The 16918-nt window shown below is 48.5% G+C and overlaps 1 protein-coding gene across 2 annotated transcripts in view; it reads left to right on the top strand.

Moving 5' to 3' along the window:
* NUP210L (nucleoporin 210 like) overlaps positions 1–16918 on the top strand; it is a 31855-nt gene that overhangs the window by 2947 nt on the left and 11990 nt on the right. The window contains exons 2-23 of one of the 2 annotated variants that reach the window (XM_060681993.2): positions 566–702; positions 2035–2166; positions 2487–2580; positions 3362–3512; positions 3702–3834; positions 4479–4637; positions 5259–5327; positions 5676–5782; positions 6276–6416; positions 7162–7299; positions 7388–7543; positions 7982–8180; positions 9477–9622; positions 10477–10698; positions 11899–12072; positions 12875–13067; positions 13210–13298; positions 14319–14423; positions 14527–14628; positions 15261–15389; positions 16111–16238; positions 16615–16747. In XM_060681993.2, coding sequence (XP_060537976.2) covers positions 566–702; positions 2035–2166; positions 2487–2580; positions 3362–3512; positions 3702–3834; positions 4479–4637; positions 5259–5327; positions 5676–5782; positions 6276–6416; positions 7162–7299; positions 7388–7543; positions 7982–8180; positions 9477–9622; positions 10477–10698; positions 11899–12072; positions 12875–13067; positions 13210–13298; positions 14319–14423; positions 14527–14628; positions 15261–15389; positions 16111–16238; positions 16615–16747 — 3037 coding nt within the window. Of the gene's footprint in view, positions 1–565; positions 703–2034; positions 2167–2486; positions 2581–3361; positions 3513–3701; positions 3835–4478; positions 4638–5258; positions 5328–5675; positions 5783–6275; positions 6417–7161; positions 7300–7387; positions 7544–7981; positions 8181–9476; positions 9623–10476; positions 10699–11898; positions 12073–12874; positions 13068–13209; positions 13299–14318; positions 14424–14526; positions 14629–15260; positions 15390–16110; positions 16239–16614; positions 16748–16918 lie in introns of those variants that run through there. The other variant, XM_087881334.1, reaches the window with a different exon arrangement.

Below are 16918 nucleotides of genomic sequence, written 5' to 3'. Positions count from 1 at the left end.
TTTGGAAAATTATAAATATAAATACATGTAATAAATAAATAAATTGAAAAAGGGGGTTGGGAATTCATTGTAGTTACTAATTTATCCAAAATTGAAAGGAAAAAAAAAAACCCTCTATTGCTAATTCATCCAAGATTGTGGATGGGTGGGAATTTCTATTGCCAAAATTTAACAAGCCTAATAGCATTAGAATTAGTTGAGGTCGGTGGGTTTATTGCTAAGCGGAATGTGGCCACGGAACATTATCTGGCCACAGAGGTGTCTTCGTTCCTTAAAATACTGTTTGAAGGAGCTTGATTTTATTTCATCCATAAATTCATCCTCTCTTATACAAGGGAGGAGTAGCAGAGAGGAGACACCGACTGGGTTTTGACTGTCGTTGAGAAGTTGGCTGACGATGGGAATCAGCTCCCAGTCTCAAATGCTGCTGCCCGAAGTCCAGTCTAGACCAGCAACGGCTGAGAAGAGCAACTGGGAGGGCGGGAGGGAGGATGAGGGGTTACTGGTCGTTGCCAAGCTGGTGTGGAAAGAGGGAAGTCTAAGCATCTCCTATTCTGCCCTGTAGGTACTCAACCCGCCATGACATGGTCACCATTGAGCCGATCTACGAGAACGGGACTCTCTGCTCGCAGAAAGCGCTGCTCACCACCCGCTCTCTGCAGGCCACAAAGCTAGCCAGTGTGATCATAGCAGAGGAGACAGGTAGGTGGACACAGGAAGCCAAAGGGGAACTCTGCGGACCCCATTAGTTAAAAGAATTCCGATTGGTGGAAAGCTATGCTGGCTGGAGAATTCTGGGAGTTGAAGTCCACAAGTTTGCGAAGTCCACAAGCTGCCAAGTTTGAAGACCTCTGCTCTACAGCATTAAAAGGGTTAAAAAAAAAGAACATTAAAAAATCCCCTCCGGGTTGGTTGCTTGACCTGCCCTCTCTCAGAGAGGTGGCCAGTTGCCAGCTCTTTGGCCAACAGCCGGACGTGGCTGACGGGATAGGTTTGCCATTGTGTCCAGCGACCTCTGTTGAGCATTCAGAGCAATTGACAGAAACCCCCGTCAGCGATGTTTAGCTTCAGCTCTTGGTTTTCCAAGATCAGAGAGGATGTCTTGTGTGTTTGTCTGTGTGTTTGTGTGTTTGTCTCCTTCTGAAAGGAGACTTTTCCTGGCCAGCTGGCTAGTTGGGATCTTTATCAATTCAGAGACAGGAAAAAACAGAAACTGAATCAGAATGGAGCAGGAAGGGACCTTGGAAGTCTTCTAGTCCAGCTGCCTGCCTGCTCAAGCAGGAGACTCTTTCCAGACAATTGACTGTCTAAACTCTCCTTGGTCCCAAAGGTGCTTTTTTTCTCAAGAGGCAACTGGACTTTCCTTTTTTTTTTCTTTGAAGACGTTTCGCTTCTCATCCAGGAAGCTTCTTCAGCTCTGACTAGATGGGGGTCAGAGCTGAAGAACCTTCCTGGATGAGAAGCGAAATGGAATCTCCATAGATATTTAGAGATCCTATACTGGAGGTCAGCAATCTGTGACTCTGGAGCCTCATGTGGCTATTTCACCCCTCTGCTGCGGCTCCCGGTCACTCAAAATATGCGTCACAATCACCAGTGTGTGACACCCACTGGCACGCAATTTATTGAGCTTTTCAACCCCCGGTAGATAAATCCAAGAAAAGAAAAGTTTCAGAAGAAAACAACGTTTCATTCAACTACGTATGCTAGTTTTGTGGCCGCTCGAGGAATAGTCAGGCACAGGGAAGGGTTTTGTGGCTCCCGGTGTTTTCTTTTCTGTGGGAAACGGGTCCAAATGGCTCTTTGAGTTTTGAAGGTTGCAGACCCCTGTCCTAGACCATTTCAGACAAGGGACTGTCCAGCTCTGTCACAGACCGTTGGGGACCTATCCTCTAAATCAAAGATTTAAAAGGTTCCGAGATGAGATTCGAGACGATTAAAGACGTGGTTTTGTCGGGTTGACGGCTTCACCCTGTTTTTGCCGGCTGGCAGCCGAGAAAAAGGAGACACGACTTTTGTGGTTGGTTTTTCCAGTGACGGGCCACTTGCTCCGTTGTGACATCATCGTGGATCTGATCGAACAGGTTGAAATTGTCTCGCGGACTCGAGAGATCTATGTGGAAGATTCTCCCTTGGAGCTGAGCGTCCGAGCTTTAGATGCCGAAGGTGCTTGATCCAGATCCTCCCCGGCCCAGAGATGATCACCCAAACCCTTTCTGTAATCCACCTTCCCAGTCGTCTGAATTGGGCAGATTTCAGCCGTGTCTTTTTCTCTTGGCTTTCAGGTCTCACTGAAAGGCCATTTTACCTGCCTGGTACCTTCATTGTGGTGCTTTGGGTACCAGGGAGAAAAAGAATCTACTCTACCTTTGGGGAGGGGGTGTAGGGGTGTTTCTTAAAAATTCAGCCACTCGGAATGAAGTATACCGGATGGCCATCACATTTATTATGGCCGCAAGCCCTTACTCGTCTTTCTCTCTCTGCAGGGAATACCTTCAGCAGCTTGGAAGGGCTGGAATTTGAGTGGAGCGTCGCCAAGGACGACGAAATGGAAAACCTGGAACTCTCGAAGAAAATAAGGTCAGGCGAAATCCTGAGCTTGAGGGCAAATCAACTCTGCGATAGGTGGTGGCAGGATCACCAGAAGCAGAGTCAAGTTTAAAAAGTCTTGATAATGATTTTTGTAACAGATAGCAAAAATTAATTTTAAAAAATTATAGACACTCCTTTTGTTATGAGATGCCTGTGATCCTGGGAACAAAATGCCTGTTAAACCAGGTTAAGTTTGTCAGCAAACTTAAGGTAGAACAGATAAGCAGATAGATAGATAGATAGATAGATAGATAGATAGATAGATAGATAGATAGATAGATAGATGGATGATAGATGGGTTGGTGGATGGATGGATGGGTAGGTAGGTAGATAGATAGATGATAGATAGATAGATAGATAGATAGATAGATAGGACTGATAGATTACATAGATGTAGGTAGGTAGATAAATATAGGTAGGTAGGTGGATGGATGGATGGATGAATGCTTGAATAGATGTAGATAGATAGATAGATGATAGATAGATAGATAGATAGATAGATAGATAGATAGATAGATAGATAGGACTGATAGATTACATAGATGTAGGTAGGTAGATAAATATAGGTAGGTAGGTGGATGGATGGATGGATAGATGTAGATAGGTAGGTAGGTAGGTAGGTAGGTAGATGATAGATAGATAGATAGATAGATAGATAGATAGATAGATAGATAGATATGATGGACAGACGGATGGAGAAATGTTCAACTGATTGCAGGAGCTGTGTGTTTTGTCTCCTCTGAAACCTGTTTTTTTTTTTCTTCTCCAGGATTTTAAAATACTCAGAGGCGGAATACTCCCCACCCGACTACATTGTCCAGATGGAAACGGAGGAGAAACAGGGCGACAGGATTTTGGTCTCGGGAATCAAAACCGGGGCGGCCGTCATCAAGGTCCGAATCCAGGAGCCTGTTTACAAGGTGGGTAAGACAGATGAGGGGCCCGGGGGTGGGGGGTGTCAGTGGCAAGGCAGGGTCAGCCAGGGACCGACCCCCTTGGTTAAACCGAGAGTGCCCTCGACCGCTCTGCCCATTTCCCCCGAACCGGTGGGGGCTGGGAAGCCCCGTCTCAAGTCTCTGCTTTGTTCCTCCCTCCTTCCCGTCGCCCAGAAAGTTGCCGCGGCTTTGGTGCGCCTCTTGGTTTTGGAGAATATTTTCCTTATGCCTTCCTACGATGTCTTCCTGCTAGTGGGAGCTTATATCAAATACAGAGTTGGCAAAATAGTTCAGGGAAAGATCACAGGTAGGCCGTTGCGACCGCCCCATTCCCTTCGGACGTTGCTCGGGGCAGCAAAGCAGACGGGGGGGGGTGTCATACACACACACACACCCTGCCTGTTGCTTAGAAGGGTCCCTGACGTGTTTGGTGACCCACGAAGCTTGTTCAGGGTGAGTGAGGAACATCTGGAATCTGCAGACTGCTTTCCTGGGGATTTGGAGGAGATTCTCAAAAGCTGGTGGTCTTAACTCTGCTAGCCTTAGGCAGCTTCTAACTAGGTGTGGTTTGTTTGTTAAGCCATGGTTAAATCCATCCTGGGAACCCAGAGCGCTTTTTGAGGGGAGTACGCTGAGCAGGAGTGTTTGATAGAGTGGCTTTTTCCAACCTTAAGAAGAATCTGCGGACTTCCAACTCCCCAGAATTCCTCGGCCAGCAGAGCTCTGGGGAATTCTGGGGAGTTGGAGCCCACAGATCTGGAAGCAACTCAAGTGAAGAAAAAAAATCGCCCTAGAGAAGAATGTCTCTTGCAGATCCCACCTGGACGAAGCAGCTGGAGGCTGGTTTGAGGCTGGGAATGGGTCGGATGTCTAAGAAAACTGGCTTCAGGGGAACAGCTCGTCCGTCAATGTTGCTAGAATGTTCCCCAACCCCCTTTTTTTTCCCTGCAGAGGTTGAACTGCCTCTGGAGCACTACGAGCTGGAGCTGCAGGATGAAGTGAAAGCGCCAAACGGGTTTCTTTTTCTCCCGGTGGCCCAACTGGACACGGGTACAGCCACCGTCACCGCCCTCCAGCTGGGCCAGGTGAATCTGGCCTTTGTCCATAAGAGTATCCTTTGTTAGCAGTCGCTGGAGGTAATTCTGGTGGACTCTGACCCTTCCTTCCTTCCTTCCTTCCTTCTCTCCCTCCCTCCTTCTCTTTCTTTTTTCTCTCTTTTCTTTCCTTCTTTTTCCCTCTCTTCCTTTCTTCTCTCCCTCCCTTCCTTCCTTCCTTCCTTCTTTCCTTTCTTCCTCCCTTCTCTTTTTTCTTCCTTCCTTCCTTCCTTCCTTCCTTCCTTCCTTCCTTCCTTCCTTCCTTCCTTCTCTCCCTCACTCCTTCTCCTTTCTTTCTCTTTTTTCTTTCCTTCTTTTCTCCCTCCCTTCCTTCCTTCTCTCCCTCCCTTTCTTTCTTCCTTCTTTCCTTTCTTCCTCCCTTCTCTTTTTTCTCCCTTCCTTCCTTCCTTCCTTCCTTCCTTCCTTCCTTCCCCACTGTGCTGAAGGGCAAATGGCCACCCTCCTCCTGAGTCTGTCCCTTCACCCAAATCCCCCTTCCTTTGCATTGAGCCTACCCTTCCAGGGGGATCTGGAGACGTATAACTTAGCCGTGAAACTCCTCTGCCCTTCTGTTTCACCCCCTTTCCGTTGGGGGAAAAAAAAAAACAAAAGCTGAGTTCCTTATGTGCGCATTCAGACATCCACATGCGGGGATCGCTAGGCCTTCCGAACTGCACCATATATGTGGTAGAACCAGGGTTTCTAGGTAAGGACACTCAGCCTGATGTTCCAGCGGCTCCATCAAGAACCGTGTTTCTCAACCTTACCCATTTTTAAGTGGACTTCCAACTCCCAGAATTCCCCAGCCAATCCTGCTTTAAGATGGGTAAACTTCAACTCCCAGGATGCTTTACAATGGATGGACTTCAACTCCCAGAATCCCCCAGCCAGCATGCTAATTCTGCTCATTCTGGGAATTGAAGCCCCCCCCCCATCTTAAAATAAGAAACCTTGGTCTTGAAGGCACCTAATGAGCTATCGATTCTCCTCCCTGAATGAAGACTTTCGGATAGAAATGCGTTGTCTTCAGCTTCTCCTCGTACCATCCTTGCAGGCTTCACGGTCCAGCCGGGGAATCGATGGGTCTTAGAAGTGAGGAGGACATACACCATCACAGTCGAAGTTTTTGACAAGTCGAGCACCAAGGTCTATCCCTCCGACGTGAGTAGGTGTCAAGAGAAAACTTGCGTACAGGTAGACTTCAAATTAATAGAATCTACCCGTCGTGGCTGTCCGTCGTGACCAAGCCAATTTTGTGACCTTCTGTGTTGTGACCCGCCAGCGGATCTGGCAGCAGATTCGGACAGTGAGGAGGTTGGGAAAGAACCTGGGCCAGTCCTGGGGAAGGCTGTGATGAGGGCTCTGCGTCGGAGGCAGAGAGGGAGCCAGGGCCGTCTGACAGTTATCAGCTGCCTTCGGAGTCAGACATCAGTGAGGGAGAAGAACAGCTGGAGCCTGTTCCCAGAGCTGCCAGGAGAAGCAGGGGGTTGGACTAGAAGACCTCCAAGGTCCCTTCCAACTCTGTTCTTCTAACTCATTCTAAGGAAGGCCATTCAGATTTCCATTTCCTCCACCCTGGCTTGCTGCTAGATTTTCCCTTTTCCTGCTAAGATCTTTTTCAATTATAATTATTATTATTATTTTGCCTTTCCAGAATCTCCGAATAACTCACCAGTTTCCCCAGGAATATTTTGAGGAGTTCACGTCTTCCGCAAATGGCTCCTATCACATCGTTCAGGTCCTGAAGGAAGGCGTGACGGTGATTAAAGCCATGTTGCTGTCTGTTCTTCTCCAGGTAGGAACCAAAGGCTCTTCCCCAGCCAAGGGATTTTCCCTCGCTTGGGTTCTTGAGTTTGAAAGTCATCCTTCAAATAACTTTAAAGAGGGACAACTCAGCACATTTGATCTCCAAGTGGACCTGGGATTTTTCAAAAAAACTAAAAAAAAATAATAACCAGGCATGGTGGGTTTGGAAGGGATCAACCCTGATGTATTTAGCACAGTTAATTAAAATATTTAACCCAAGTAAACTAAAAAAAAAGAACTCGGGGCTGTTTAAATGATTTTGCCCGATTCATAGATTATTTTGTGGGGTCTTTTTATGCTCTCTGAGCTTGGTGGTTTTCTTGCAGACATTTCATGACCCAGATAGCTAACAGCCTCAGTGCTAGAAGGGAATGGGGTTTCTGGAAGAGAAGGGGAGGAGAAAAAAAAGAAAAGGAAGGAAAGAGAAAGGAAAGGAAGGGAAGGGAAGGAAGGAAAGAAAGAAGAAAGAGAGAGAGAGAGAGAGAGAGAGAGAGAGAGAGAGAGAGAGAGAGATAGGAAGGAAGGAAGAAAAAGGAAGAAAGAAAGAGAGAGAGAGAGAGAGAGAGCGGGCTCCGAGCTCTGTTGTTTTCCTGCTGACGTTTCCTTACCAAATTAGATAATAATGCAGATTATTCTCCGGTTCTAATGATGCGAGGCCTTTCTTTAAGCTGCTCTCCTCCCCCCACCCCCACCCCCCAAAAAATCACCCCATCTTTTTAAAATTCTGCCTGCAGAGCGGCTTGGAAGATTATTTTGTCTCCCCCATCAGCCACGAGCAAGAAATGAAGATCTACCTTCCCATCACGCTGACCCCTTCCTCCTTAGCCTTCCCCTACCATTCTCTGGACCTCTCGTACCGCTATAAAGTCCAGGTCAGCTGCAGCATTTGACTCCCATTTTTGGGGGGGGGAAGGGGGGATCCCTTATTTCCTCTCTAAAGCCTCGCCCGCCTTTCTGCAGGTGGAGGGGGGCAGCGGCAACTTCACCTGGACCTCCTCCAACCAGTCGGTGGCCACCGTCACCATCAAAGGCGTCGTGGCCGCGGGACTCACCGAGGGGCAAAGCGCGGTGCAGGCCAGAGACGTTCAAAATCCCTTCCACTTTGGAGAAATCCAGGCAAGTGAGCCAAACTTGTTTCCCCTGAGCAAGGAAGCCGGGAAAGGTCACCACTAAGCGATGCACCCCAGTAATTTAGACATAGGCCTAATCAAGCAGGATTAGGGGAGACGTCTCAGAACTGGATAAGCCCAAACAAAATTTGGGCTGGGTGGAAAAGAAAAACCCCTGAAAATGAATCAGAAAAGGCACAAAGTTTATTCTTAAATCCAAAACAGTACAGAGAGTTCTCGACTTACGACGGCGTTGGAAAAGGGTCCTTTACGGCCCCGTAAAGCACTTCGAAGTGTCATCAAATGTTGTGCCCCCTGCCCACCCACCCCGATGATATGACCCCGATTTTTTACACCCACCGAGCCACGCCCACCAAGCCACACCACGCCCACAGAACCGGTAGTAAAAACATTTGAATTTCACCACTGGTCTGGACACACCCAGGTGTATGTGCTGAAGCTGTCCAAGATGGAGCTCCTGCCCTTCCACGCCGACGCCGAGATCGGCCAGACCTTGGAGGTGCAACTCGCCATGTACCACATTGAGAAGAAGGCGGGGACGGCCACGGCTTTCACCGACTGCTCTCTTCTGGCCTTGGATGTCAGCATGGACAAGCAAGGAGTGTTCGCCTTGAGCGAAGAAGGTAAATAACTCCAGACTTACATTAGACCAGCTTTCCTGGTTTAATCATGACCGCCTTTTGGGGAGGCAGGTTAGGCCAGGATTTGGCCTGCGGGCAGTTCTTCGGACGGAGGCACCTGTCTCTCTTCGATGCTGCCACCTCCCTCCCATCAAACTCTTCCAGGAAATATTGTGCAGGATTTCGTGGAAAAGAATTGCTGGAAAAAAAAAACATAAGAACAGAGCTGTTTATTTGTTGTTTACTTTGATCCCGCTTTTTATTATTATTTTTTAAACAAATAACTCAAGCTGGCAAACATGCTTAATAACTCCTTCCTCCCTTCTGGTTTTTTTCCCCTATTAGAACAACAATCCTGTGAGGGGTGGGGGTTGGGTTGAGAGGGAGGAAATGGCTCAAAGTCACCCAGATGAGGTGGGACTAGAACTCCCAGTCTCCTGGTGATTGGCCCAAAGTCACCCATCCGGCTTTCATGCCTAAGGCAGAACTAGAACTCACCATCTCCTGGTGATTGGCTCAAAGTCACCCAGCCAGCTTTCATGCCTAAGGCAGAACTAGAACTCACCATTTCCTGGTGATTGGCCCAAAGTCACCCAGCCAGCTTTCATGCCTAAGGAAGAACTAGAACTCACCGTCTCCTGGTGATTGGCTCAAAGTCACCCAGCCAGCTTTCATGCCTAAGGCAGAACTAGAACTCACCATTTCCTGGTGATTGGCTCAAAGTCACCCAGCCAGCTTTCATGCCTAAGGCAGAACTAGAACTCACCATCTCCTGGTGATTGGCTCAAAGTCACCCAGCCAGCTTTCATGCCTAAGGCAGAACTAGAACTCACCATTTCCTGGTGATTGGCTCAAAGTCACCCAGCCAGCTTTCATGCCTAAGGAAGAACTAGAACTCACCGTCTCCTGGTGATTGGCCCAAAGTCACCCAGCTGGCTTTCATGCCTAAGGCAGAACTAGAACTCACCGTCCCCTGGTGATTGGCTTAAAGTCACTCAGCCAGCTTTCATGCCTAAGGCGGGACTAGAACTCACTGTCTCCTGGTGATTGGCCCAAAGTCACCCAGCTGGCTTTCATGCCTAAGGCAGAACTAGAACTCACCGTCTCCTGGTGATTGGCCCAAAGTCACCCAGCCAGCTTTCATGCCTAAGGCGGGACTAGAATTCACGGTCTCCCACTTTCTAGCCTGAGGGATCGATAGCTAAGGGCCACTATAGGCGATTGGGAAGGGTTGGATTATGGTCCTCGGCCTCCCCCATCGAAGCTCGAACCTGAACCAGCCACGATCTGGCTTTGCAGGGAAGCAGAAATTCGGCGCCACCTTCTGCTCCACCATCCAGCTCACGGCGAAGTCCCTGGGGCACACCCTAGTGACGGCCAGCGTCACCGTCTTTGAGGAGTATTTCGAAACCAGCGCCACTTTCGCAGCTTACGAACCCCTCAAGGTGAGGAGGGGACCTCGGCCTGGCCTTGGGTTGAAGGCGGGGAGCTCTTGTGTGTGCGTCGGGGTGTGTTTTCCCCCCATTTCCTCATTTTTGTGGTCCTTGATTAATCAGTCAAGATGGCAAGCCATCAAGGACGTCGGTTTTGGCTGCAGAAAACTGACTCCCCTCCCCAATTTGAAAGAAACCATCAGTAATTCTGGAAACAAAGTCTTTGTTTTGCCACGTTTTTAAGATATTTTTTGGGTGGGGGAGATAGTTTTGGACTCCTGGACAAGCGCCTGCAGTTTCCTTGGCGAGGTTTTTCAGTTTGCCATTGCCTGCTTTCTAGGGCCAAGAGAGATTGGCTGGGTCACCCAGCTGGCTTCCTGTTTAAAGCAAGACTAGAACTCACGGTCTCCCAGTTCCTAGCCTAGCCACATCATCCAGCTATCTCCCTTCCAGGGCTTCCCGGTTTAACCCTGCTCCTTCTTTTTCCTAACCGTTCCTCGGCCCTTCGGAGTTATATTTGTTCTTTTTGTTTATATATATATATATATATATATTGATGGATTGATTAAATTTTATCTGCCGCCTGTCTCACTCTCAAAAGGGACTTTTCAGCCTTGGGGGTTGACCTAACGGTTCTAAACTGGAAAGTCCATTCAAGTCCCCCCCACCCAAACATCTTATTTATTTTATTTTATTTTTATTTTTATTTATTTTTATATGCTGCCCTTCTCCGGAGACTCAGGGCGGCTTACAACGCGTTAAGCAATAGCCTTCATACTTTTGTATATTTTATACAAAGTCAGCTTATTGCCCCCCACAAACCGGGTCCTCATCTTCCCGCCATTTCTTTCCCCGTTTTTCTCCAGGCTGTGAACCCTGTGCAGTTGGCCCTGATCACCTGGCATTCCATGAAGGAGATGGTCTTTGAGGGGGGTCCGGGGCCCTGGGTGTTAGAGCCGTCCCGGTTCTTCCTGGAGCTGAAAATGGACGATAAGAAGAAATTCCAGGTGGCGGAAGTTCGGCTGCCAGCTCGGAGGAAGCAGAACCAGTACATTTACCGAGTCACCTGCCTGGAATTGGGGGAGCAGGTAAAAAAGGAAGGGGGTGGATGATTTCTACCCGAAGATGGACTTGATAAGGTAAAGGTAAAGGTTCCCCTCGCACATACGTGCTAGTCGTTCCTGATTCTAGGGGGCGGTGCTCATCTCCGTTTCAAAGCCGAAGAGCCAGCGCTGTCCGAAGACGTCTCCGTGGTCATGTGGCTGGCGTGACTCAATGCCAAAGGCGCACGGAACGCTGTTCCCTTCCCACCAAAGGTGGTCCCTATTTCTCTGCTGGCATTTTTTTTTTTACCTGCTTTCGAACTGCTAGGTTGGCAGTGACGGGAGCTCACCCCGTTACGCAGCACTTGGGATTCGAACCGCTGAACTGCCGACCTTTTCGATCTACAGTGGTCTTAGCCACTGAGCCACGGCGTCCCTGTTATGGACTTGATAGCCAAGGTTTTAGAGCAGCCTTTCTCAAAGTGGGAAGCTTGGGAGATGGGTGGACTTCCAACTCCCAGAATTTTCCAGCTGGCAGGCTTTAAGGTATGTGGACTCCCAGAATCCCACAGCCCGCCCTGCAGAAAGATTGGACCCCAGTTCCCAGAAGCCCTATTCAAATCCTGGCTCTTGGGCTCCATTCAGTCCTCCTTGACCGATCACCATGGACGGTTGGGGAATTCTGGGACTTGAACATACAAAGAACGGTTGCAGGAATTGGGTATGGCCAGGGGGTGACACGATAGCAGTATTTGAGGAGAAGAGGGGAGGGTCAAGCTATTCTCCAAAGCCCCTGAAGGCAGGACAAGAAGCAACAGATGGAAACTAACTAAGGAGAGAAGCAACCTGGAATTAAGGAGAAATGTATTAAAAGTGAGGACAATTAACCAGTGGAACAACTTGCCTCCAGAAGTTGTGGATGCTCCATCACTGCAGGTTTTTAAGAAGGGATTGGACCAGCCACTTGTCTGAAAAAGTATAGGGGTTGGACTAGAAGACCTCCAAGGTCCCTTCCGGCTCTGTTGTGATTCCATCTTCATGTTTCCTGGGTTGAGAAACCCCCAGCGTAGACGGTGTGTAGCGCTAGAACGCTTCGAGAGCTGCTTCTGATCTCTTCTCCTTTCGGCTGCGTGTAACTCTCTGTGCCCTGCAATCCCCCTGCCGCCATCTTAATCTGGCTATCCCCTCAACCAGTGGCAAAGCTTCAGGCCATCGATCCCCCCATCTTTGCTTTCTTCCCCAAAGGTCTTCACCTTCCAAGTGGGCAACCACCCCGGAGTTCTGAATCCCAGCCCCGCCGTGGAGACGGTGCAAGTCAACTTCCTATGTGCCCATCCAGCCAGCATGGCCGTCACGCCCGTGTACAAGTTGGCCGCCGGCGCACCGCCGTGTCCCCTGCCTCAACACCACAAGCAGCTGGTACGTGTGGGTGGGAGATGCCGCTTGGAGGCGACCTCTCGGGGGGGGGGGAAAGAACTGGGCCTTTGAAGGAAGAGCTGCTAACCTCCTGAAGTTTTCTTTTCAAGATTGTTTTATTGGCCGAGAAAAATTATAATCATAGAGATCAACTTAATGTAGTGAAACATTAGCGATTTGGCTCAAAGGTCGGTTGAAGTGGCTGAGTGGAACGTCGCTGGCTGAATTCTTTAGCCCCGCCAAAAATCAAAATACCCTGATCCACCAGTCTGAAATGCCGACCTCGGCCTGGCTAAATATCGCTGTCCAAAGTTTGCGTTCATTCATAGCAACTTTTCAGTTGATGGAATTTGGGTTTAAAAAAAAAAAAATCGGTTATCCATCTGGATGAATCAGTTCTGAAACTTTTCCTTGCAATCCTCTAGTAGTTAAGACATTCCAAGATGCCTTTCCTTTCCTTTGCAAAATTAACAATTAGCTGGTTTGGTAAGCAGAGAGCACCAAAAGGACCCCACAACTCATTTTTATTTTTTTATTTTCATTTATTTTTATATGCCGCCCTTCTCCGGAGACTCAGGGCGGCTTACAAGGCGTTAAGCAATAGCCTTCATACTTTTGTATATTTTTATACAAAGTCAGCTTATTGCCCCCACAAACCGGGAACTCATTTTACCCACCTTAGAAAGGATGGAAGGCTGAGTCGACCTTGAGCCTGGTGAGAATTGAACTCGCAGTAATTGCAGGCAGCTGAACTCATACCCTTCTCCATGTGCCTCTAAAATGATTTTTTTTTGGATGCTTTCAGGTTCCCGTGTCCAGTCTGAGGAACACCATTCTGGAGCTAGCTTTGTTTGACCAACACCGGAGGAAATTTGACAACTTTTCTTCCCTGATCCTGGAGTGGACCTCGGCCAACGAAAGCCTGGCTCGCTTCACTCACCCAAGATCCATGCAGATGGTGGAGAAGGATGATGGGACCGGACAGACGAGACTCCACGGTGCGTCTCACCATTCTCTCTTCCAGTTTAAAAAAAAAAAAATGTCCCTCAGCCATTTTCTCTAAGAGGACCCGTGTCTTCTCCAGATAGCATTCGCGAAGGTTTCTTCTGACGTCTCTCTTTTCTCCCCCCCCCCTCTCAGGACACCAGCTGTTAGAGGTCCATCAGATCAAAGGGACAGTCCTGATTGCGGTCAGCTTTGTGAAATATTCCGAGAGAGGCAGCCCGAAAGTGAGTGCGAGGGGAAGTTTGGGTACAAGCTGGGGGGGACATTTTTAAGTTTGGAGAAGGGAAGACCCAACCGGGATGCGATCGACCTCTCTGAAATATCTAAAGAGGATTTACACGGAAGAAGATCAGGACCTGTTGTGTGTCAATCATCCCAGAAGGCAAGATGGAAAATAAGGGGCAGTTGGGCAACCACGAGGTTGATATGTGTTGTGACGTAGGCTCCCTTAAAAAGCAGGAAGCAGGAATTGGTCCCAGCAAAACCTCTTTTATTTACACAAGGCCTGTCCAAACAGTTTTTCAAAGGAAATATTTATCAACACAGACCTTATCTCGCTTGGCAAGCTGCCACGTAACTTCTTTCCCAAACGCAGAGTAAGGCAAAACTTGGCACAGAGTCTCGTACAGAACTTTCCACTCTTGAAACGAACGAACGAACGGTTTCCTGCAAAAGCCCCCTCCCCGTTCACTCCTCTTTGGTTTCCTATGGGAGGGGCCAATCATCTCCAAGGTGTAGCTTTACTCCCAAGTCGACCCTGCTTTCTTAGTTGTTCTTGTCTTCTGGCAGCTCACACTGGGAACGGGCTCCAGCTGTTCCTCTGCCTCACTGCTGTCTATCTCCCTCTCTGCCTCCGACGCAGAGCCCTTGTCCGAGCTTTCTCCACCCCCAGGACTGGCCCAAGTTCCTCCCCAACCTCCTCACTGTCTGACTTCGCTGGCTGCCAGCGGGCCACAACAGTGGGTTCTCCCTCTCCAAATGAGCTCCTCAGTTTGAATCCTTTCCACCAACAGGGTCCATTTCAACCCTAGCTTCCATAACTTCTCAGTGGATGGTCGCCATCCAAACCGAACCTCCTGAAGACGTATTCCTTTTGAAGGAAAGGAGATGTTGAAGGAACTGATGGGGTCCCAGAGATTTAAAATCAAAAGAATCAACCTTGTTGGTGTAGAAGGAACAAATAGCCTCTGTATGGGCAGAACCTTCTGCCTAGACACTCGCTGTTGATTTTGTTGTGCATTTAGGAGGTCTCTAACTCTCCCGCTTCTGCAGCTGTGGAACTCTTGTTGGTTGAGGATGTGACGGTGGTCCCCGATAACGTCACCATGTACAACCATCCCGATGTCAAGGTAGGACCGAGGATGGCTTCAGTCAGCCTCTGGGACGCCCAAATGGCGCTTTATTTGAGTTTCAGAAGCCTTTACAACATTTCTGGTGCTTGTGTCCCCCTAGGAGGTCTTTGCCCTGGTGGAAGGCTCCGGATACTTCCTCATCAACAGCAGCACACAGGACATGGCAAACATCACCTACCTGGAAACAGAGAGCGCCATCCAAGTGAGTGCCCGGGTGGCGCGTGGTCTTGGAGATCCTTCTGTGGGGAAGAGAGGGACCGGCATGTTAGATAGCCCTGTCTCCTTAATTTCATACGACCCTCACAACCATCTTGAATCTCAGGAAGCTTAGGCAGTTGTCACTTCAGTTGGTTGTTACAAGTTCAAAAGATGTTCTGTAACACACATTGGAAGTTCAGATGTTCTGTAACACATGTTGGAAGTTCAGATGTTCTGTAGGACACGTTGGAAGTTCAGATGTTCTGTAACATGTTGGAAGTTCAGATGTTCTGTAGGACACATTGGAAGTTCAGATGTTCTGTAGGACATGTTGGAAGTTCAGATGTTCTGTAACACATGTTGGAAGTTCAGATGTTCTGTAGGACACGTTGGAAGTTCAGATGTTCTGTAGGACATGTGGGAAGTTCAGACCATGTTGTGTAGGATACATTGAAACTTCAGATGTTCTGTAGCACACGTTGAAACTTCAGATGTTGTTCTGTGGGACACATTGGAACTTCAGACAATGTTCTTCTATTAGATTTTCCACGGGATTACAACTGGATTAAAACACAACTACGAACATACAGCTCTGACTTTACCTTCCCAGTTTGGGTTTATTGTGGTTTTTTCCAGGTGATTCCTGTCCTGCCCGGTTCTTTGGCCCTGGAGGTCTACGATCTCTGCCTCACATTCTTAGGACCGGCTACGGCTTACCTGCGAGTATCAAATATGTACGAATTGGAGGTGGATCTGATTGACAAGGTGAGAAGGACGTCGGATAACCATGTCTGACCATCCTTTAACCACGATTCGTTCTACCTAAAGTCCTTTCCTCCCTAAAGAAAATCCAAGCTTGTGTCCCCAATGACCCCCACTGAGGTCAGATCCTTCTTAATTACGCTGACCTTTGACATGTAGTCCTCGACTTCTGACGGATCCTTTCGTGTTTTATATCCACCACCTTCTGTTTACAGGTAACCCTCAACTTACGACCACAGCTAAGCCTGACATTTATGTAGTTAAGTAGAAAAAAAATATTTCAGCGGATTTTATCCCATTTTACAACTCTTTCATGAATCCCCGCCGTTGTTAGAATTAGTCACACGGTTGTTAAGTGAATCTGGCTTCTCCCCCCCCCTTGAACTTGGCTCGTCAGAAGGTCGCAAAAGGACCCCTGAAGACTGTGATCGTCATAAATACGAGCCAGTTGCCAAGCATCCGAATGTAAATCACGTAATTTGCGGGGATGCTGCCACGGTCATTAAGTGTGAAAAACGTTCCTCGGTCGCTCTTCCTGGCGCCGTCGTAACTTCGAACGGTCACTAAGTGGACCAGAGCGACTCCCACAACAACAACAAAAAGCATTGTAACATCGAACTCGTTCATTACGACCGTAAGGGAAGGGCTCCATTGATGGTCGTAACTCAAGGACTGTCTTAACAGTAAACAGCAAAGAATGAAACATTTTGTTGCTTCCCCCCAGGTTGAGATCGGCAAATCCGTGTTGGTCTCGGTGCGAGTTTTGGGGTCTCACCGTTCGGCTTTCCGCACCAAATACTTCGCCTACATGCACGTCCAGCTGAAAGCTGCCTCTCCGATTGTGAGCCTGACGTAAGTCTTCCTCTCTTGCAGAACCTTTCTGCCTGGTCTCCCTCATCTCCAGCTGGCCCCGGGGACAAGGGGGAAAAAATCCCTCCAGACCGGGGCATTGCTTGCGGCTGAGAAAGGGTTAATCAGAGGAACGGGTTGCCTCCAGAAATTGTGGGTGCTCCATCACTGGAGATTTTCAACTGCCCCTGCCACAGCACCCACCCCCTGCCAGTCCGCAGAGGAGAATTACAATGCTGATCTGGCCCTCGAAGAAATCCAGTTTGACACCACTGGTATAAAGTCTCCCGCTTGAGCAGAGGAGGGTTGGACTAGAAGGCCTCCAAGGTCCCTCCCAATTGTCTTTGTTACATAAGTCTTTCACCTCTGGTTCTCGCAGGCCAATGGAGGAACTCGGCGATTATTCCGAAGTCTACATGCTCCGAGCCGTGGCAGTTGGCCAGACGACATTAGTGGCCACAGCTTGGGACAAAATGGGAGTCAAATTCATGTCCCCACCACGGAAAGTGGAGGTAACAACACCAAGCCTAACCCTCAAATTTAAGCCCTGTTAGAAACCGCTTGGAAGAGATTTTGCCAGCATCTACAAAATCAGTGACAGACTTTTGATTGATTGATTTTTCACAGTTTTGAACTGCTCGTCTTCCCTGGAAATTGAGCCATTAACAGCTTTGTAAATTAAA

This window comes from Pantherophis guttatus, chromosome 18 (genome assembly GCF_059756535.1).
Source record: "Pantherophis guttatus breed Tessera chromosome 18, ASM5975653v1, whole genome shotgun sequence".
Classification (NCBI taxonomy): domain Eukaryota; kingdom Metazoa; phylum Chordata; class Lepidosauria; order Squamata; family Colubridae; genus Pantherophis; species Pantherophis guttatus.
Note: the sequence above shows the minus strand (reverse complement) of the source record. Positions and strands in the feature narration are given on the sequence as shown.